Raw genomic sequence first — 23893 nt, 5'->3', positions numbered from 1 at the left:
TTTGGAAAATTTTCAAAATTTGTACTGACTGTATAGCGAACAGCGCATACAATGATTGGTCTGCACTAGTGACATGGGTATATTCACTTGCCAAGGATTTTTTCATCTATTTTTTTACAGCCGAATAGAGGCTGTTTCTCCTTGCTCACAATAGGTATATTTCCTTCTAAAAATGCTATTTATTCCCCTGAAAAGCACTGTGCACATTCTTCATCAGAACATTGTCTTAATAGTAGCTAACATTCCAGCTAGTTGATGTTGGAATTTTATGTACGGTTTTTCTCTTTTTCTTATTATTTGTGCAGTATCTTCTCCTTCAGAAAGCCACAGGTTGTTTTAAAAATTGAAAAAGAAAACCTCACTGCTTGCAGCTAGCAGGCTAAATGAAGCATAAATATTTAAGAGAGAACAACACTAAATGCTTTCAATAGTTTTAATATTGAAAAAAAAAATCAATAAATAACATTGTACATTGTAACAATGCAATTTACATATAATATTCATTGTTAGCACATTCAGATGATATTTATTCATATTGAAAAGTAGCACTTGTTAAAATGCACAAAACACACAGTCTCAATTTTTGTTCTTATAATTCCTCATATTAAAAATATCACAATGAACCCTGTATAACACCAAGTATAGTTTGTTTGGTTCTTAAAGTACATAAACATAAAACCAACATAGTGCGTTTGTGACCAGCATGGATCCAGACCAGCCTGCACATCTGCGCAGTCTGATCAGGATCCATGCTGTTCGCTTACCAACTCTATTACAAGTAGAGAAACTGACAGCGAAAACAGCATGAATCCTGATCAGACTGCGCGGATGCACAGGCTGGCACTATGTTGGTTTTATCGTGACCCGGCTCAATTATTATTTTTATAATATTTCTTTAACCTTAATCCCGCTGAATTTGTGTAATGAACTAGCCCGGCTTTGAATTTGGAACAGTGCCAAGTTTTAGTGAAGTGTAAGGGATTTCAATATCAAAATGCACACTAAAATTGACCTACCAAACAGTATAAAGCCTTATCAGGCTACACTACACAGACAATCATATACAGGCTGGCCTGGCTCTATACATAATACAGGCTGGCCTGGCTCTATACTGGTGGCAAAGGCTATATCACTGTCAGCTCCAGCAGTTAAAGGGTCTAGATAGTTCCCAATTTTTACAATATTTACCTCCCTTGCCAAAAGTGGCAGCCATTTTGGGGGTCAGTATTTCTTATATCATATAATTGACAAAATATGAAAAACAAGCATTTGATAGTATTGCGGGCAATACAGTAGTCCCCTACCGGTCCCTCAAAAAGTTCTTTAATTGTCATACACTCCTGTGTATTGCCATTTATAATGAATTTGAGGATGAAGTCTGTATTTGAAAATATCAACCACAAAACATAATAAAATAAGTTTGTCTATATCACAGTAATGTGTTAAGTTTCCATGCTTAGTAAGGAAATTATGTTTATACAACCTTGTCATATTATTACGATGTGGGATTTTAAAGTAAATCCTATAAGGAATGAAGAAGTTGGAGTGAAAATACCAGTTTCTCGAAAAAAATCTAAGTTCAAGGGGGACATAATTCTGGAAATAGTCTTGCTAGAGTATTTAACCTTCTCAAAAATGTCGAGTGATAATAAGAAACATATATATGAAGTTTGAAGTAGATACATTAGGAAATAAAGAAGTTATTTAAAAAAGACAACATTTTTTCCCCTAAAAAATCTAAGTTCAAGGGAGGTAATACTGATATTTTTTGTGCTAGAGTTATAAACCTTGTCACATATGATGTGGTTGATGACCAGAAACTTATATTTAAAGTTTGAAGTAAACACCTTAAGAAATAAAGAACATATAGTGAAAAAGCTGAAAAATTTAAATCAGAAATCTTGAAATTCAGGCTATTTGTTGCCATAGCCATCTACCCATATTTCAAGTTTCATAAGAATATTTTCAGTACTTTTTGAGTTATCACTGGATCCAGTTTATGTGTTAAATCTGCCATATTTTCAGACTATTTGTTGCCATAGCAACTAGAATTTTCAACATAGGAAGAAAAAAAAAAGACATGCATAATCTCCATACTGCCATCTATCCATATATCAAGTTTCATAAAAACATTTTCAGTACTTTTTGCGTTATCGCGGGATCCAGTTTTGTGGACGGACGGACTGACAGACAGACGGACAGACAGACGGACGGAGGGTAAACCTAAAGTCCCCTCCGGTTAAACCGGTAGGGGACTAATAATAAATATAAACAGCTGATTTAAGTGAATTATCAAATCATTATTTTTACATATGCAGCAAAATATTATTACAGTACCAATATGTAAAAGATTTTTACCAGTTTTCATGAAGATATGGTATGCGATATGGAAATGACCCTCAAAATGGCAGCCAAGGAGGGTTGAAAATGCTATATGAAAAGCATCTATACATAATGTGTACATTTTTTTAAAAAATAAGTGAACCTTCAACACACAATTTTAATGACTTTTTTCACCCAAAAACAAATATGCATAATTTATATCTCTGAAAATCATTGTTTCAAATGAAGAGTTATGTCAATAGTACAGACTTGAGCTAAACAAATTATTTAAATCACAGTCACATTATGTCATGCTTACCCATCTTGATGCAGAACCCAGGTTATAAAATTAAAAACCCCCAAAAAACAGTAATGTATAGTCTAATGCTCTTATGTCATACAAAATAAAAACAAAATAAACACCAATGATAGTGTAGACCCTATGTTAATACTACATACACTGTATTTATGATTAAAGGCCCATTATGCCCAAGAAATGCTTTTAATCTTAATTTTCAAACACTTTTTATTCTTGGTGTACTTTTATAATTTCCAAAACCAAAAGTTACTCATTAGTCAATTACCTGAACATTTTTCTTTCTGTTGCTTCTTGGCAATTAGTACAGTTAAAAAGATTTAGTATTTTGTATAGAAGGTCAAAATAGTACATTGTTTACATTTTGCTAGTTTTATGACAAATAAATTCTTGTTTATCACTACTTTCTTCAAGTAACAAGCATCTCAGAGTCTTTAAAACCATTATTTAAATGTTAAAAAATTCATGTTAGCCATTTCTTAAAAAAAAGTAAAATTTTATTCATTTCGGAGGCATAATGAGCATTTGAGCCGTGTCACGACAAAACCAACATAATGTTTGCAACCAGCATGGATCCAGACCAGCCTGCGCGTCCGCGCAGTCTGATCAGGATTCATGCTGTTTGCTTACAGACCCTATAACAAGTAAAGAAACTGATAGGGAACAGCATGGATCCTGATCATACTGCGCGGATGCGCAGGCTGGTCTGGATCCATGCTGGTCGCAAACCCATTATGTTGGTTTTGTCGTGACACGGCTCATTTAAAGATTAAAGTTATATGTAAGCCTAGCAGAATGTGTAACAAGCCTTTGAAATATTTTCAGGAGTTGCAAGGTTACTTAATCCAACTACTATAACACACCAGACAAACTGTGTAAATACAGAAAAGCACTTGTGCATTTTGATATATACAATAGACTATGAATTTATTTTGGGATATCTTGGTTGATTTTATTCTAGATATTTCAGATCTATACATATTGGCCCTATCCTATATAATATGTACTAAAGGAAACTAGGCCTTTGAACATAATTATAATTGTCACATTAGTGCAGTAACGGGTTAAATCCTTCTAAATTCAAGAGAAGTTAACCAGTTATTGCACTAAGGTGACAAGATTCTATAATTGAGAAGAATATTAAAAAATATTTGAGGAATTTTTTTCAGTTTTTTTTTCTAATTCAATTGGGACGAGGCATTAGCCTGACTAAGTTTTGCTAAAATTGCTTTTTTGGGAAATAATAAAGCTGGTGTAAGTTCAGATTTTTGGGAGAAACTGCATGACTTTAAAGAAACATTTCAATTGGGAAGAGGGCTTTTATAAGCCTCTGAGAAAGGTGAAAAATCACTGATTTCAATTTTTCTAAGATAGCTGTGTGTAAAATTTAAATTATTATCAACATCTTTTGCAAAAAACAGAATCAGCAACCTTGTGCATATAAATAATTTTCATATTAGACTTAAAACCTGGTGTTTTCTTTCAATATGAAAGACAAAAACTAAAACAAATCTTTCAATAAACGTGAACAATAAATGAAGTACCTTAGCAGTATGAAATAATTTAAAGAAAAGTGGTATGTAGTATACATATCATATAATTTTTATTTCCACAAAAATCTGTTTGACTCAAATGAAGGAATGTTTTCACACTAATGCCAATACAATATTAATGGCATGTCAGTGTAATTTCTAAAGATCTATGTGACTGAAATAATAAAAATAATGATTCTCTGAATAATTTAAGCTCCTGCATAGACTGAAATATTCAAACATAGCATTTTGATCATATCCCCAGCTCAATAGATAATGAATAGAATTCTTAATTATAAATTAAATTAACATATTTCCAATAAGTTCCTTATTAAAGTGACAAGCTTCCATATGAATGACATAAATCTCCAACAAAAGAGAGCTTGCTTGACTATATTCTCAGTTTGTTAAATACTAAAACAACAGCATGGATTATTTAGAATTTTCAAAACAGGACCGTGGTCCAGTCAAAATCCATGTTAGAATTATGCTCTGAAAGAAGCATGTGAAGTTACATTCCTTTAGTTAAGTTTCTGAGATACCAACATGCATGCAAAAACATTACCAAAGGGGTGATGCCAAAACCAGCACTGACGCCAGGTTGAGTACAATAACTCTCCCTATACTTCAAATAGTCAAGCTAAAAATGCATAAATATTAACAATCCAGGTGTAACTTTTTTTCATATATTATGCAAAATATAACAGAATTTACTATTTTCTTCATCATCAAAATTTCAACTAATTAACAAAGCAAGAGAAATATTTGCATATTTTGACAATTCACTTGTTGGGTTAATCACATTATTTATACATTAGACTTCATGTTAGACTTATTCAAACCCTTTTAAAGTTGTCAATACAATATTAAACAAATCTGTACTGGTCGAGGACCACCAAAACTGGACAACCACCAAACCCGGACGGCCCAGAAAATGCTTTATTTAGTGTTTTTCTTTGTTCAGTGGTATTCAATATTTCAGTCACTTTTTTATCAACATACATGTTTCTTCTATAATTAATTAAATTCATTAATTTCTGTAAACGGTAATATTTTAATTTCTATTTCAAGAATGTTGACGTTGGAAACTTGGGCATCAAGAGTGCAATACTTGACCTCATATGCCAGCTATAATCATTTACAGAGTAAACAATTTAATATCCAAAACTTCAGCATTTGCTGCTGAAATATTGTATTTCATATTAAAAATAAAAAATTAAAACACCCAAACATTTTATCTGAATTAAATCATCACATGTACATATCTGTCCGGACACATGGTACTGAAGTGTAGACAATTTAGGTAATTTTGATACCCTCCTTGACGAGCCTCAGATGTCATTGTCAAAATTAACAGAAATAAACAAACTATTTTGTTAGTTAGGAGAAGAACTTAGCTGTACTGTCTCAAATTTTCAGGTCTCTAGGTTTGAAATTATGAAATTTGTCGGGAACAATGTTCAAGAAGTGTCCGATTGATGGTCCCAGACCAGTAGGCATGCAACCTAAATACAATCACTTTGCAAAATAACTGAACTGAATCAAAATTATAAGACATTGTACTCAAAACGTAACATCTATATCCTAAATTATTTTTAATAAATATAAATTGTACTTCTTTCAGCAATATCAATGCATTTATTGAGTAAAATCTGTAAATACTGTCAATTTCTATACACGTAAGGTACTGATTTCAATTTTGCATACAGAATAACTGGTGTGTTTGTTTTATTTTATTACTCCTTCATGAAAGTGTGATTATTCAGGTAGAAAAGATAGAACTAACAGCGTAATATCTTGAACACAACATTCTACAAGTGCCTCACGTTAACCTCTGTACTACGACGGCATTCTGGAGTTTAGCTTGTTCTATAGTCTCTGAAGTATTGGTAAGCTCACGGTTTGGAAACGTTGTTTGTAGTATGAAGTTCGCACCTTCATACTGTGGACGGGATCTAGGAATGAAGTTAAGGTTTTTAATTGTCTCTACTCAGACCATTCCATAGAGTGCTTGATCCCCGACCTGGCCCTTGCTCGGAAAACCGGAGACACGATGCCCTTGTCTGTTAAAAAAAACTACAAATAAATCAAAACTACAATTTTCACATATTCATTTTTATTTTTTTTGCTTTTGATGAATCTCATTTTTGCATGATTTTTTTTCACATATCATGTATTACAATATAGCGGAGGAAGGTTGTCTAGTACTGGTGTAACTCTCCAGGAACGATGGTTAGGAAACTACCCGCCTATATGACTGAAATACTGTTGGGAAAAGGCTTGAAATGAAACAAACAAACAAAGTATTACAATATAACTAATATGTTTGTTTTTCTTGTTTTTATACCAATACCAATTTGAAATATCTCTGTAGTGATCCACCTAACTGGCATTCCTGGATAACTAACCAGTAATTACCAATTTCATCTCAGTTGACTGACTACTATAGTCTGTCCCACCAAATTTTAATATCCCATTTTTTATTATTGAATTTAAAAGTAAAATCATTTAAATTAATGTTATAAATCCCACTTGATTTCTAAATCAGTGGTGATAGACAAATAACTTTGTGATTAAAATGTGATTATGTCCAAGATCAAATGAGCCGCGTCACGACAAAACAAACATAGTGCGTTTACGACCAGCATGGATCCAGACCAGCCTGCGCATCTGCGCAGTCTGATCAGGATCCATGCTGTTCGCTTACAAACCTTATTACAAGTAGAGAAACTGACAGTGAACAGCATGGATCCTGATCAGACTGCGCGTACGCATTACGCTGGTTTTGTCGTGACGCGGCTCAAATGTAACAGAGAACCAGTAATTTCCTCTTGCCCATGGCTCAATCCAGCAAGGCAGCAACCCAGCGATTACTAATCCGATACTCTCCCTACTGAGCTAAGTGGGCAGATGAAGATAACAGTAATTTTTCACATAGGTATAACTAGATATGTAAATATGAACATTTGGAGTAAAATATTATTGTATTACAATGGGTGAAAGTTGGAAATTTTAAAAATCCTGAAAATCCTGAATTTAGCAGTTTTTCTATAGTTTTACATAGGAAATAGAAGGCTTTTAGGAGACTGAGAATCCTGAACTTCAGGAATAATCCTGAAAACTTTCACCCATGTTGTAAAGAAGTTTATAATAATGATAAAAGGATACGAGGTGATATGTTGCCGTATATCTCTGACTGTATGTGAGTGATTGAACTTCGATACCAATCTGCAATAAAAATCAAAATCATATTTTTTTCCAATTCTATTTATTGTATATCTCATCAATTTACGTTAGGTTTTAAGTCAAATGAATATGAGAGATGATCAAGAAAAATCAATATTTCTTTTTGTTGGGCACCAATCAACTATTAAAGGTTCATTATGCCTCAGAAATGCTTGTATCTTAATTTTTCATAAGTGTTTTATTTTTTGGTGTCCTATAACCTTTTACCCCATAAGCATATTGTGAATAAGAACTGTCGGAGGACAGTAAGACTCGACTATTCGAAAAATTTGTCACAAGGGTGTTTTATTGAGTATAATAATGCTTGTCTATGAATACATAAAATTGTCCGAAAAGGTATAAAGGCTTGTTATTAAGATGTTTTATCAAGTAAATCACTGCTTTATTATTATGAATACATAAAATTGTCCCCAAAAAGGCACAAACCCTTCAGTAGTTATGGAGATAACAGCTTACAAGCAAAATCTTTACCATGAATTTCTAAGTTGAAAAAGGGGAGAAAAACCAGCCTAAATGCAAGATAGAATTATGGATCTTGGTCAGTGACCTATAATTATGACCCTAAATGCATATTTGAAGTTTTAAATTAATATTTTTAAATAGTTATTGAGATATGTAAAACTTGCATGTAAACATTAACCAAGAGACTAAGTAGAAAAGGGGAGATAAATCAGTCTAAATGCAAGATACAGTTATTGAACTTGGTCAGTGACATACAATTATGACCTTTCATGCATATGTGAGGTTTCAAATCATAATCTCTGATAGTTATTGAGATATGTAAAACTTACATGTAAACATTAACCAAGAGACTAAGTAAACAAGAGGGCCATGATGGCCCTGAAGTGGCTCACCTGTATATAGGCCGCTGGAGCGGGGCCAGTTTAAACCCCAGGGCTTTTATTTGAACAAACTTGGTAGACACCCATTAGAAGATGTTTCATGCTAAACATCTAAGGTCCAGCTGGTCAAGTTTTTTTCTGTACACATATAGTTAAAAACAATGACACACCTGGGGCAGGGCCAGTTTTGACCCAAGGGCTTTTATTTGAACAATCTTTGTAGAAACTTACTAGAAAATGTTGCATGCTTAATATCTAAACTCTAGCTATTCGGGTTTTTCAAAGAAGATTTTATAAGTTTTTGCTATACACATATAAGAAAAATCAATGTCCCCCGGGGCGGGGCCAATTTTGATCCCAGGGCTTTTATTTGATCAAACTTTGTAGACACTCACTAGAAGATGCTTCGTGTTTAATATCTAAACTCTAGCTATTTGAGTTTTTTCAAAGAAGATTTTTTAAAGTTTTTGTTATACACATATAAGGAAAATGAATGACCCCCGGGGCGGGGCCAATTTTGACCCCAGGGCTTTTATAAAAACAAACTTGATAGACACTCACTAGAACATGTTTCATGCTAAATATATTAGCTCTAGCTCTTTGGGTTCTTTAAAAGAAGATTTTTTGAGTTTTTACTATATGCATATAGGGAAAATCAATGACCGCCTGGGGCGGGGCCATTTTTGACCCCAAGGCTTTTATTTTAACAAACTTGGTAGACACCCATTAGAGGATGTTTCATGCTAAATATCTTAGCTCTAGCTCTTTGGGTTCTTTAAAAGAAGATTTTTTAAGTTTTTACTATATGCATATAGGGAGAATCAATGACCCCTGGGGCGGGGCCAATTTTGACCCCAGGGCTTTTATTTGAACAAACTTGGTAGACACCCATTAGAGGATGTTTCATGCTAAATATCTTAGCTCTAGCTCTTTGGGTTTTTTAAAAGGAGATTTTTTAAGTTTTTACTATATGCATATAGGGAAAATCAATGACCCCCTGGGTGGGGCCAATTTTGACCCGAGGGCTTTTATTTGAAAAAACTTGGTAGACACTCACTAGAAGATGTTTCATGCCAAATATCTAAGCTCTAGCTCTTTGGGTTTTTTAGAAGAAGATATTTAAAGTTTTTTCTTTTGGTTGCCATGACAACCAGAGTTCTGCATGGAATTAAATTCTTTGAACAATTTTCAAAGGTGACCATCAAAGGAACATTCCTGTGAAGTTTGGATGAAATTGGCTTAGTGGTTTATGAGGAGATGTCATTTAAAGTAAAAGTTTACGGACGGAGGACAGACGGACGATGGACGAAAAGCGATCACAAAAGCTCACCCTGTCACTTTGTGACAGGTGAGCTAAAAAGGGGAGTTAAATCAGCCTAAATACATGACACAGATATTAGTTCTGTTCAGTGATCATCATTTATGACCACAAATATACATATGAAGTTTCAAGTTTGTATCTTTAATAGTTTCAGAGATATGCAAAACTTGCATGTTAAACTTAACCAAGAAAAGGAGATTTTTTTTAGTACAAAAGGGAGCATAATTCAGTCAAAATGAGATGTGACCTTCAATTATGACCTTAAGTAAATATGGAAAGTTTAAAATAAATATCTTTGATAGTCCTTAAGACCTTTAACCTGTAACCAAAATTTTTAAGTTTCAAAGGGGCATAATTCTGCAAATATTACATTATTTGTAGATATAGTTTATTGCATGTGCGATTTTTCCAGCAATCAAGTTATAAAAGGAAAGAACAGAAGTATGCGTTATTACAGGAGATCTTTATCATCATCCATTATATTACAATACAATATGATGCCAACTTGTACAGAGATATATCTGCCGCATCAACAACATGTGTATCATGTACTGGCCTTTGTCTGAATGAGTAAAAAGCTGCTCCATTAAAGACCATACGCTTGTGACTTCCTTAACGTCACTTTCAAAGTTATACCATGCGCCGCATTGCTTTACATGTACATGCCATTAACAGCCTCACTTTTTTCTTCGTGGATATTTTTTGTCGGTATTTTTTGTATCATTTAGGGGATAGATTCCGATTCATTTTCTGTTTATTTTTATGTAAACCTTGTGACCCTAAAATCAATAGGGGTCTTCTACCCAGTATGGACAATCATCCTATAAAGTTTGAAGACTGTGGGCCAAATGGAACTTTAGTTATGCTCCTGAAACCATTTTCAGTTTTAAGGTAATAGTGACCTTGACCTTTGACCTTGTGAGCCCAAAATCAAAAGGGGTCTTCTTCCCAATATGGACAATCATCCTATGAAGTTTGAAGACTGTGGGCCAAATGGAACTTAAGTTATGCTCCGTAAACCATTTTCAGTTTTAAAGTAATGGTGACCTTGACCTTTGACCTTGTGACCCCAAAATCAATAGGGGTCTTCTACCCAATACGGGTTATCATCCTATGAAGTTTGAATACTGTGGGCCAAATGGAACTTAAGTTATGCTCCGGAAACCAAATTGCTAATGGACAGATGGACGGACAGACGGATGGACGCCAGGGGGTATAACATAATATGCCCGAAATTCTTTTATAAAAAGAGAATGAACTAAGGGATGGACGGACAAGGGTCAATTTAAATGTCAAGGGTAACAACTCAGACAAAACAGAATAAATTCACCAGGTGCACAGCTTCACATGCTGTGCAACATACATCAAAGGGTAATTACTCTTGAAATACTCGATAAATCCACAAGCCAAACACCAGGTGCTTAAGCACATGCTGATCAACATTCTTGTAAAGTTTCATGACCCTATGTCAAATACATTTTGAGCTTCAAGGGACACAAAAAGAGAACAGACTGAGGGATGGATGAACAAGGGTAAATCTAAATGCCCCCCACACCTATAGTGGGGGGGGGGGGCTAAATAATCATAAATCCCCCATCCCTATAGTTGGGGCTCAATAATCATAAACCCAGGTGCTTGACTTATAAATCTAATCACATATGATGTAAGTGTTAATAATGAACATATATTTGAATTCTAAAGTAAATCCATGAAGAAATAAGAGTAATTGAATAAAAGAGGGAAAATCAAATTGAACAGGGAAGATTATTCTGGAAATGTGGACAATAGATTTATAAACCTTGTCATATTATTATGATCTGGGATTTTTAAAGTTTGAAGTAAATCCTGTTAGAAATGAGGAAAAAATAATAATTTATAAAAAACTACATTTTTTTTCCATAAAATTTCCTGAGTTAAAGGACGATAATTCTAATAGAAATATGAACCTATTGCCACATATGATTTTGGTGATGATAAAAATATATTTAAAGTTTGAAGTAGATACATAAAGAAATAAAGAAGTCATACAAAAACAACATTTTTTTTCTAAGAGAAGGGGAGGTAAATCTAATAATCTTAGTGTTAAGAGTTGTGGACCTTGTTTTGCATAATCTCCATATCTATCCATATTTCAAGTTTTTAAAAAAATATTCTCAGTATTTTTTTAATTTATCACAAATACATGTATAGTTATATTTGCCATATTTTAAGTCAATTTGTTGCCATAGCAACCAAATTTTTCAACATTGATGTGCAATATCTCCAGACTGCCATCTATCCATATTTCAAGTTTCATAAAAATGTTTTCAGTTCTTTTTGTTATCCTGGGATCCAGTTTTTGTGTTATATATTTGCAATATTTTAAAACTATTTGTTACCATAACAACCAAATGTTTCAACATAGGAAGAAAAAAATACATGCATAATCTTCAGACTGCCATATCTACCCATATTTCAAGTTTCACAAAAATATTTTCAGTTCTTTTTGTGTTATCAAGGGATCTATTTTGTGGATGGATGGATGGACGTGCTCAAAGTCTGTTATATAAGTGGCTACTCTTTTGTTCTCTCTATTGTTATTTTAGCCAGGTAAGAGAAATAGTAGCCAAATAAGAGCTTACTGAATGAAAGCATCAAAGGAAATTTACCTATCCCATAGCCCTCTAAGTATCTACATGTTTGTACACAGACAGACAGACAGACAGAGGGTTAAACCTAAAGTCCCCTCCAGTTAAACCAGTAGGGGTCTTATAACATATAGGACAAAATTCTATCAGAAGATCTATTGCCATATAATTATTAGGTATACCTAGATAGTTTTTTATTTTTTGTTGTTGTTTTTGTTTGATTTGGTTTTACAGGGCACCAACTTAAAGTAAGGTCATTGTAGGTTCTGAAACAGGAAAGATGAATTTGGATATCCCTGGATGAGCAACACCAGGGGTCAAAGCCATCTCACCTGCTGGAGCAAAGAAAGACTCCAATAATTTAAACCCATTTAGTCGCCTTTTTATAATGATAACACAGGGATGGCTGCAATTCTGATGCCTCAACCCTTACAGGCAACCCCTCAGCCACAAGGGTGATAAGTATGTTTTCTCATGAAAATACTGTTGTTTTTTTTTAGTTTTATTACAAAAAAATAGTCATTATCTTTTTTCTTTTCTTTTTTTCAAATTTATAAACCATAATACATTGTACGATATTTATATCAAGTTAGCATGATGAAAACTCTTGTCAGTTATTTAGATAATAATTATGCAATTCTTTCTAAACTTTCTGTGTTTTCAATAATGTTAAAATCTTGATTGGGTGTGTCTGTTAAACATGGTTTTATATACCTTTAAGTTTTCTGATGAAAATACAGTTATTTATCTTTGAGATAATTGTACATGCAATATTCTTTAAATAATATTAAATGAGATTATGGGAGGGATGAAAAAACAATTGAGTTATTTTCCTTTCTTCAATTTGATCACAGGAAAGTAAAAAAGTAGCCAAAACTTCTTTTTTCATGGTTTGCGGGAAACAGATATTACATATAAATATAAATTTTTTTCATTTTTTCGCGACATAGTTACAAAATTCAAACTTTTCAAAAGTTTAAGTTTATGATTTTTTTTTTGTACACATAATATTTTAACAAAGTATTTCATTGAAAATTTAATTATGTAAGAGTTTAATGCCAGTATGATTATATTTAATTCGAGTATCCTTTTCTTAGCTTCTGCTTTAAGTTACAATTTTTATTTAATATAATGTAATTTTTACACAAAATATAATCAAATTTAAAACTATGTATTAAATTTTTTTTTATATTTTAAATGTAATGTAACTCTGGAAATCAAGAATCTTTCACTATTTTAAAGGACTAGTTCAATTTACTATTGATAAAATATTAATATGTTATTTATTTATTTTTAATAATTTTTTGTTTTGTTTTGTTTTGCTTGTTTTTTTTACAAACAAAAATGGAAATAAGAAATTTTTTAATAAATTGAACTGGAAAAGTTGTGACACAAAATAGACTGATAGAAAATTCACCATGATAAAAACATTCAGTTATAATTTGCCAGGACTAACTTAAACATTCAGTATTAAGAAATTAGTTAATCACACATCCCCTCATCTATTAATACACTGACATCAAAATGTTAATGTAATAAAAATAGGAAAATATTGAAACAATAAGATGAAAGGGAAAAAAAATCTGTAAGATAAAAGGAAAAAAAATCTATAAAATTAAATTTATTCATTAATATCTACCTAAAATTATGTAAAATTTCAGAACTGGCTATCCTGTACTGGCTATCCCGTACTGTTCTGTTCTAGGACATCTAGGTTAGTTAAGTATAAACATGAAGAAGTACAGTATGTGACAAAATAAACTTGGTTGCTGACTGAAACAATTTTTCCTTTGTACTAACATATCACAGAATGTTTCAAGAAGCTGACTTCAAAGAAAACCTATCATTGGCGTTATCAGAGGTTTTAGATGACATTGGTGTCAATGAAAGATTGGTGATGAGAAGGAGAAGGCAAGACATGCTGAGGGAGACTATGGGTAAAATCCAGTGCAAGGTAACTGTTAGTAATATCACTGTATATCATCTAGGGAGTCAGATTGAAGGTACAACTACTATAGGACTTAGCTCAGACTGTGATTTTCTAGTCTGTGATCATGATTACAATATAATGCAAGACTGGTCAGAGTGGAAACATGGCAAGAAAAACTACCTAATGATACAGGATGAGAACACTACCCCTGGTTATTGTTTCTTACAATTGCTCCAACCTTGTGTACCTCTCCCTGTTACTGTCATTCCTAATGAAAACCATATAATAGACAGAAGTGGAAGAGTACTGTTTAAAAACACAACATTTAATGGTTTCATTCCGGGTGCTGTAGATCATGGACCATCAAATGCTATATATGCAGGGCCTGGATTTTGTGATACAGACAATGTGAAAGCTCTTCCTTGTAAAGGCTGGCCTCAATCAGCATCTGGTTGGTTAGAGAGACAAGGTATTAGCAGATGGCCAACACAAGACATGAGAAGATATGCAGCCAGTACTGGGTGTTTTGTTGTTCCAACTGAAAGTAAGGTCAGTGAATATCCTGAACTTGAATGGAGAATATCTACATCATTGGCAGAAAGAAAACTTATGTTCGATCTAAATATAACACAAATAAGGTGCTATGTATTATTGAAAATGATTCTTAAATCCTTCCTTAATCCTCAAGGGGAAATCAACATATCAAGCTTCATGTGTAAAACAGTTCTATTACACTGTATAGAAAACACAGAGTCAAGTATATGGAAAGAGAACAATTTATTTATATGCTTAACATACTGCTTATTAGAATTATATAGCTGTGTGCAGAATGACCGTTGTTCACATTTTATTATCGGAGAAAATAATTTGATGGCAGGGCAATTTACAGCTGAAAAAAAACATGAACTTTCAAAAAATATAAGTGATTTTTTACAGAATGACAGACAAATGTTACTAAGAATTGATATTGATGATCTTGGCTTGAGATTGCAAGTAAAACTGAACATTGTACGGCACGGAGCATATTATTATCAATCTTCTCTTGCGATACATGAAAATTATATGACCAATGAATATTTAAACACAGCAAACTGTGTAAGCAGACATCATAAGCTTGTTTTAGAATATTTACACACAAAAAACGTTAGAACAATGAAGCATTGTATAGGTAAACTAAATACTTTCAATGTTAATGGAAACAGATTAGAACAGGCTGCATTCAAGTTTCTAGCACCTTGTGTTTTTACCACATATGGATCTATCCTGGCATCATTCAGCATTGGTGAAAATAATCAAGTGTCACCTGAAGCATTGGTTTGGCTATCAGCTGATATCTCATCTAGCAGACTTAAATTGGCTTCTGTGTTCTACAGTAAAGGAGATATGGAGAAAGCTGAACTAATTCTTAGACGCACTGAACAGCAATTTTACTCCTATCCTGTTTTACATATCTGTGCCTGCTGGGACACGCCTCTACCAGCAGTAACAGCAGTAACAGCAGAATTCAAGAGGGTATGTGGTGAACAAAGTGAGGACTGTATCAAACATATAACAGCATTTTGTGTCAGATTTATACAGAAAGAGATCAACTGTATTCCTCATGAACTACAATATGAAATGTTCAGATCTCCACAAGATGACATGATACACAGAGAAGAAAATGTGGTCCATTGGATGGACTGGGCTGTAGTTGATTCTCTACCTTTTCTATACTTCCTACAATACAAGATCTACAGTCATCTACAAAGACATCAAGATCAACAACAAGCACTTAGTAAACTTATAAGAACCATAGAAACTGTTGAAAACCTTAAACATAGAGAAACAGCTCTAAACATTTTAGGACAATGCATGGAACAAGATAAAAGACCTCAACAAGCATTAAATTATTACCTGCTTTCTCTTCAACATAGGGCAAGAAACAATGTAGCAATCATACATATATGTAAGCTCCTTTCTGGCTTATTGGCAGCACAATAATAAGGGGTCAAAATACAGTGACAGTGTTATAACTGAAGTTTTCAATGATTATAATACTGATTGTGTGTATCAAACTGACTCTGATGCTAAAATATATAAAAATTATATGCCTTTCATCATTCTTTTTGTTACATTTTAGTCTCAAGTAAAATAATCAGAGTGAATAAGCAACTAATATGTGATATGATTTTGTAGGATTTGCACCAGTGCAACCAGGCCAAAAATCACTATTTTGCATTGTTTTTTCCCCCATCAAAACTGATTTCAAAGTGCTGCAACTTCTCAATGAATTGAGATAGAGTAAAAGACTTTTCAGCGTTGGTTACTAGTTACCCTAAGATGGAATTTTCTTGGCGATGAGGGGAATTACTGCACCCCCCTTCAAACCCCCAAACAGAAGGGGGCATATCCCCTTTCTGGCAGCCCCTGATGTACCATTAAGATGGGGAGCAGCGCCGAAAAAGTGATCAATATTTTTAAGAACATTTCTCAAACGAAAAACAGTGTTTGGGGCCTGAATAGGGCATTTTTTTCACTGTTTGAGGCCTCAAAAAAGGGGGGGAGGGGTCAAAAAGCCGTCAAAAGCCGTGTATATGAGGTAAAATGTTAAAGAGTTTCCAAAACCTCTGGTAGATTTGAATCCATACTGCTCAAGCAAAATGATAAGAGGTCAGCAACTTTAAACACTTATGTCGAGAGAACATACGCTATGTTTAAGCGGGAACACTCACAATGTCTTGATGGCAGGAATCAAGATGACGCCAACCTATATATCAACGTCACTATCATTTACACGTATATTATTGAGATTTTATAAATATAGAAATAAGACACAACATAACTTTACCCCACAACTTGATAACAGAGTTCCCTTGCATATCGATTTTTAGTTGGCTATCTATCTACATGAAAATGTTTTTTTCAAACACCCTACCTTGATCCATCGGCTAGACGTATTTGTATCGTGGTGACTGGTTTTGACTCATCTACCTTCAACGTTGACTGGTTTGAACTAGGAGCTTTACTGGAACTTTTAGATGAAGCACTAACCACAGTCGGAGCTGGACTGTAAATAAACTCATGTGATTAGGAGGTATACAACATTTATACATATACATATATATAATAATAACTATACATTTATACAAGTCATTCACAGAAACACTTGAAGAGGTAAATGATAAAATGAAGATGCCTGTTGTCCTGTGATACACATTTTGTTCGTTTGTCTGATTTTTACCACAATTTTAACACATTTTTGGTTATATCTTGTAATGTTGATCAGTCTACCTTAACAGCTTTCCTGGATAACAAACCAGTAATAACCAATTTCTCCGCAAGTGATCGACAATGAATCCCACATTATTTTTTGCACCAGAGGTGAGACATAAAAGGCCAAAAGATACAATGTGCAAGATCAATTATACAGGAGATATTTTTGCTTTAAACCTATGATTAATCCACTGACCACGAGATAACAAAATCCAATGTTCTTTTGAGCTAAGCAGACGGATTTTATGATGAACTATGAAGTCAAAAAGGTAAAGAAAACTTAATTTTATTCTAAGAGACCGTTAAAACATTTAAACTATTTTCTTAAAAATTCAATAAAAATTTTCCATAGGTCAAGCATATACAAAATGGCAAAATAAATTCTCTATGGAAGAAAGTAAAATGGGAACATGGGCAGTTGCCAAATATAACAAATATGTTATTCATCATGCTTAATAAAATTCATACTGATCATAGATTATTTCCTTATGCTGCAATTTAATGGAAAATCTTCCTCAACCAAAAGAATTCATAAAATTTTACAATTTCATCTTAAAGTTAGTATATAGGTTAATTCACAAATCTTAACTTGCTTTTTAAAAGTAAACTTACCTTCCAAGAACATTCCCTTCCCCTGTAAAAGCTTTTGTCGGAACTTTTGGCTTCACATAATCTTCTGTTCGATGATCTTCCATATTTAAATTAACTTCCCCACCTCTCGCTTCTTGAATTAACTCATGTGGAACTTCTCTAAAAATAGAATATAGATGCCATTTTAGCAGTCTAAATATCAGAATATCATAAAAATTTGTCTTACCTTTCGAATTAGAGAAGCAGTGCTACTCTACTTGTAAGTCATGTCTAAAACTAGTAAAGATAAAAGGCAAAACTCTGAAATAGGAGGTTCTTATTCACTTACAAGTCACTTTAATAAACAAACAATACATAAACTCAAACAAGATAACATTTATATAACCAAAAGGGCAAATGAACATCTCAAAAAGAAAGAGAATAAATAAATAAATAAATAAAGTAAATTAGGTAAATGAGAATCAGAAACATTAAAATTATAACAAAGACTCTAATACACAAGCTTCCACATTCATTAAACATCACTAGACTCAAAATGAAAAAAAAACAAAACTTTTTTATCATCTTAACTAGAATCCCTGTTACATAATTTTTTTATGGTTTTATTTCATAAATATGATGCTCAAATTAAGATTTGTCAATATTGTAAGTTCCAATAAGCATTATATATAAAGATATTACCCAATTTAACATTTCATGTAAATAAAGGGAGGTAATTAGAAATTTATTTTATATAAATTCTAAGTCAAATAAGAAATGAATGCATGTAATTTATTGATTAATTATAATGTGCACAAATATTTGCAGTACACATTTTACATATTCTTCGATGTTTGAAAATTGTTTTATTTGCATAATTATATACATATATAATTTTTTGTAAGTGTGGTATACACACCATAACAATATCAATCACAAAACATACAAGATCTTTAAGTTACAAAATTCAAACAACATAATTATACCCTTTTGATATGGAGGCTAGGAATTCTTTATTAGCTGGATCTTTAAAATCTCTTAGAGGTCCGTCATCTACACTGAACCCGTTCTTCCATAGTTTTAACACACAGTCAACCTATATACACAAATAAATATACATAATTGAGCAGTGTCACGACAAACCCAACATAATGGTTTTGCGACCAGCATGGATCCAGACCAGCCTGCGCATCCGCGCAGTCTGATCAGGATCCATGCTGTTCGCTATCAGTTTCTTGACTTGTAAAAGGGTTGGTTAGCGAACAGCATGGATCCTGATCAGACTGCGCGGATGCGCAGGCTGGTCTGGATCCATGCTGGTCGCAAAACCATTATGTTGGTTTTGTCATGACACGGCTCATATCTTCAAACACTTTGAGGGTAAGAACTACACTTGATATCATTTTTTTTTCCCCAATTTTGTTTATTTTCATTGACTTTAAATAAAGTAAATAGTCCACAGTCTTAAATATGATTGTGTGCTGTTAACTCTTTGTATGAATCTTAATGAAATTTTAATTTTATATAAGTATTAGATATATAAATCTAACAGCCAGTGTGTTTCTAAATCAATGCAATGTAGATACATCGAAAAGCCATAAGTATGAAAAAATCATGTTTTCCTATTTAACATCAATCTATTTCTAAACAGCTTCTACAAGTTGTACTCTTCTTTTTTCAATGGCCTCATGCTAAATTTTGATGAAAACATCAAAATTATGATCAGATTGAATTCTTATTCTCATAGAAATACTTTAATAGACACACTAACAAGTGTTGCCAGTCAGCCAACAACCTAATTTGGTCAAATGACCTGGTACCTGTCTTCTACTTTTTGCTACTGGTTCCCCAGAGATTTCTTCAGAATCCTGTCCTTCACCATCCCCGAGCCGGTAACCAGAGCCCTTAAAGGCCCTACTGCCTCCCGGCCTTGGTGGCTCAGCACTGTTCACTTCCTCAGCACCATGTCTAGTTAAAATTTAATATACCACAATAAGTATTCACATCAAAACACAGTGCTAATACTGTTAGTTAGTAAATTCATCAGGAGCAAGTGGCTATGGTCAATGACCTTAAACCACTTGCCCCTCACTCCTGTTGGTTGAATCCCTCCAGGAACATTGGAATCTTTCATGTGAGGAGGCTATCCAGCTAGCTTAATGAATGTTGGTGGTTCTACTCAGGTGCTCATTTGTGCCTAAAATAATGTACGGAGGGGCACTGGACGTAAAACACATCCAAAGAAATTAGAGCTGTTAATAGGACAGCGGGCTTTACTTTTTCCATTGCTTGATAGTATATAAGAGCTTTATGTGGCATTTTCTAAGGTCAAAAAGGGCCATGTCAGAATTATTGGCATTATACAGTGGCCTCATATTATACTTTCTAGTAAGTGTGTTAAGTTTCACCCCATTCCCTTCAGTAGCTATGGAGATACATGTACCAAAATGCACAAAAAAACTTAAGAAAAGTGAGGCTCATTCATAATAAGGTGGCCAGTGTAAAATATGCCATGAAATAATCTGTATTAAAAACAAAGAAATAGGTTATGTTTAGCACTGTGCACATCAATGTTATCATTTACAAACACTACAAGTAAACAAAGCTCATACTCCCTGGCAGACTTGAAAAGATCTTCCACAACATTTGTCTTCTTCTTTTTAGGTCCTAAAACTTGCTGTCCACTGAAAGTTTGCAATAAAAAAAAACATTACCAGAATTCATCATTAAAAGTGTGACCTTTAATGTATTAAAAGAACCTTTAAAAAGCTTATTTTCTTCATAATAGCAATGCACAAAACTATTGTGACAATTGATTAAATTGCCAGGTGGTTAAGATGTCTGTCTGTCTATCAAACAAACAACCAATTAATTGTGTTGAAACCCTCCTTGGATCCCCATAATTCACAAAATAACGTATAACTTTTTGCCAATTGATTTTAGTGAAAGAAATGGGCATCCAGTGTAGACCAAGATCAGCTGGAACTTTAATGCAATCTGATCATTGTCTGCACTGTTCGCTATTCAATTGGTATATATTTTGAAAATTTCCCTAAAATGATGGAATGGTTTTGTCCAAGGTTGAAGGATAGACAAGTCCATTTAAGAAATTTAGCATGTTGAAGGTTAAATAAAGACCGATAAAATTTAATGAGCCGTAATACATGTTTAAATCGAAATCGAAGTACAGGCACAAGATCAGAGATTAAAACCCACATCTTCCGGCAAATTGACATTAATAAAAGAAATTGGGTAAGAAGTAGGGGGGATGAGGGAGAGGAACATTTAACCTGCAGCCATGATAACTGTCTTGCTTACATTGTCATTATTTGGCCATCCAGCTTCTCAACAAATCCTTTTTATTCTGTTAGTCGCAACTGATCAATAAATGCATCTGTTGACCACAAAGATCAGCTGGCAGTTACCTGCTATCTGATCATGGTCTGCAGTGTTTGCTATTCAATCAGTATATACATGTATTTTGAAATTTTCCCTAAAATGATGAATGGTATTGTCCAAGGTTGAAGGACAGACAAGTCCAGTTAAGAAATGTTGAAGGTTAAATAAAGACCTATAAATGAGCCGTGTCACGACAAAACCAACATGGTGCGTTTGTGACCAGCATGGATCCAGACCAGCCTGAGCATCCGCGCAGTCTGATCAGGATCCATGCTGTTCGCTATCAGTTTCTCTACTTGTAATAGAGTTGGTAAGCGAACAGCATGGATCCTGATCAGACCAGCATGGATGTGCAGGCTGGTCTGGATTCATGCTGGTAGCAAACCCATTATGTTGGTTTTGTCATGGCGCAGCTCAAATCAGCTCTAATGGTACCTTCTCTCAGATCCACCAGCATAGAAAGCTTGACCTTCTTCCTCACTTGAATCTTCACCTTGACCTTGCATACTTCCTATTGTAGCAAACCTGGATTACATTATACATACATTGTAGTTGTTATATACAACATGTTCTATAAATAGCATCAAGCTCTAAAATTGAAATTTAAAAGCTCTACTTACATACATTGAGCATCAACTGAACTTGCAAGAATATAACCTCTTTTGTATTGTTTACAAATATGAATCTGAGCAAAGCTGTTTGTTTTTCACTCAAGATATAAAGCAAAATTTGGTGAAATATTCACTCCAGGTGATCTTCAATATGTCATGACATAACAAACTCAGGTTAAACTTGCCCTTACTTTTAAAAGCCAAAATAAAACAAGGCTTTTCTTTTTGAACTTCATTAACTTCAACAAACTTCTCTTGAAATAACAACAAATCTATGACAAACACATAATTAAATCATTTCATCTACTGTGTAATAATAAAAATATTGGAATGTACGAGAACCTTGAGCTTGAGGTTCCTGTTGTCTTGGATTTACGACTGCCAGTCTCAGGTTCCTGCGGTGCCATGGCTGGTGGTTGTTGAGGCATAGCTGAGCCGACAACACCACCAACTAGATCATCATCATCATCTGGATCACCTTCATAGAAACTTCCCATGGCTAACTGTAATACATACAACAAATAAGGGTTAATCATTGAAGATGTTTTTGGTATACAATCAAGAACAATTAAAGTTAAACTGGAGAAAATGTGTTAAAAACTATTTCAATTTGCATTTATTTATATGACAAATATACAACAAATGAACTTTGAACTGGTTTAGTTAGATGTAATCTTTGGTCCTGATCTCTTCAATATTACTTGGACTTTGACATAAATAACTAGAAATCCTTGACTTGAGGGGATGATCTAGTAAAAGTCACTGCCAACTTCAAGTTATTAACAGTGTGTGAATAACTGGGGCATGTAACAAAGTCATGGTTACAAGTGACAGATCAATGCATAAATTATACAAATAGTAAGTATACCATTAAGAAACCTTGTTCTTTGCATTATCAATGTAACTCAATGATAATAGGCGGGGTATTCCGATAACAGAACAAATCTCAACTTTTCAGATTAATAATAATCGTCGAGTGTTCCGAATGAAAACGGAAGTGGGTACATATAATACCGAATGACACCTTTAAAACGGAAAAATGAAAGGATTTTTTACCGACGTCCCTGTTTATAGGCTTTGCCTAATTACATATTATCTCAAATTAATTAATGTTGGTTCATTGATCAATTGAATTTCTGAAAAATAATGCAATAGTACATTTTCAGTTATTATCCATCATGACTTTTCAGATACATAAAGTCTACCAGAAAAAGGTGTCATAATTCAAAAGTTGCCCCATAATTTTTAAAAGTTTTCCTGGAAATGAAAGGACAAATTGACATTTTAATACTAAAAAAAGTATATAGTGCTTTCCATTTCTATTGCCAAGGGCACATAAGCTACACATTATCCTATTCCTATATCATGTGGATATCAATTATTGCCTTTTTTATTGTTTGTTCCTGTAGTATTAGAAATAAATGATAAAAGATTAACTTATTCCACATAAACTGTTCATATCAATCCATTATGTAACTTTACTATCACCAACGAAAGAGCTTTGCAAACCATCAACTAACTGCTAAAATAACAATCGGATACTTTTACATCCGAAATATGTATACTTTTATTATACATTACCCCACCCACTAGCAGCAAGCTACAAATAAGAAAATATCGTGTGTGAAAATTCTAACTAAACTTAACCGATGAAACTAATACAGTACATACTTCAAGATTCCAGGCAGATGATTCTAAATAAAAACGCGCTCTATCTTGATCAACAGCAGTGATCTTGATAAAATTATCAATCATGTCTTGTTTTGCTTTGTCAGCCATGTTTGCTGTTTGTTCTCCGGCGTATTTTTAAAATTGTGCGTAACTGTTTGAAATATTCATACGTCGAATTATTTTTTACATGGAGATCCTTGTCGACCGCTCTTTTCTGTTACATAATTTTGTTTAATGGCTTATGAGAATATGAA

General features: G+C 33.4%; 2 protein-coding genes across 2 annotated transcripts; one reads left to right on the top strand and one right to left on the bottom strand.

The window, feature by feature from the left end:
- Positions 1–419: 419 nt before the first annotated feature.
- LOC132724154 (NSFL1 cofactor p47-like) lies at positions 420–23794 on the bottom strand. Its single transcript, XM_060708977.1, has 10 exons — positions 23640–23794; positions 22311–22471; positions 21793–21882; positions 20571–20642; positions 19779–19926; positions 18945–19054; positions 18001–18138; positions 17051–17182; positions 7339–7398; positions 420–6125 (listed from the first exon to the last, which is right to left on the bottom strand). Exons 1-10 carry the CDS (start codon positions 23745–23747, stop codon positions 5993–5995), a joined length of 1152 nt encoding a protein of 383 aa, XP_060564960.1. The 5' UTR covers positions 23748–23794; the 3' UTR covers positions 420–5992.
- On the top strand, positions 13576–16207 carry LOC132724153 (uncharacterized). The gene has a single exon (XM_060708976.1). The coding sequence runs from the start codon at positions 14017–14019 to the stop codon at positions 16114–16116; it is 2100 nt and encodes a 699-aa protein (XP_060564959.1). The 5' UTR covers positions 13576–14016; the 3' UTR covers positions 16117–16207.
- Positions 23795–23893: the final 99 nt, after the last annotated feature.

This window comes from Ruditapes philippinarum, unplaced genomic scaffold (genome assembly GCF_026571515.1).
Source record: "Ruditapes philippinarum isolate M1 unplaced genomic scaffold, ASM2657151v2 ctg90_1_1_1_1, whole genome shotgun sequence".
Lineage (NCBI taxonomy): Eukaryota > Metazoa > Mollusca > Bivalvia > Venerida > Veneridae > Ruditapes > Ruditapes philippinarum.
This window is presented reverse-complemented; position numbering and strand designations above follow the sequence as displayed.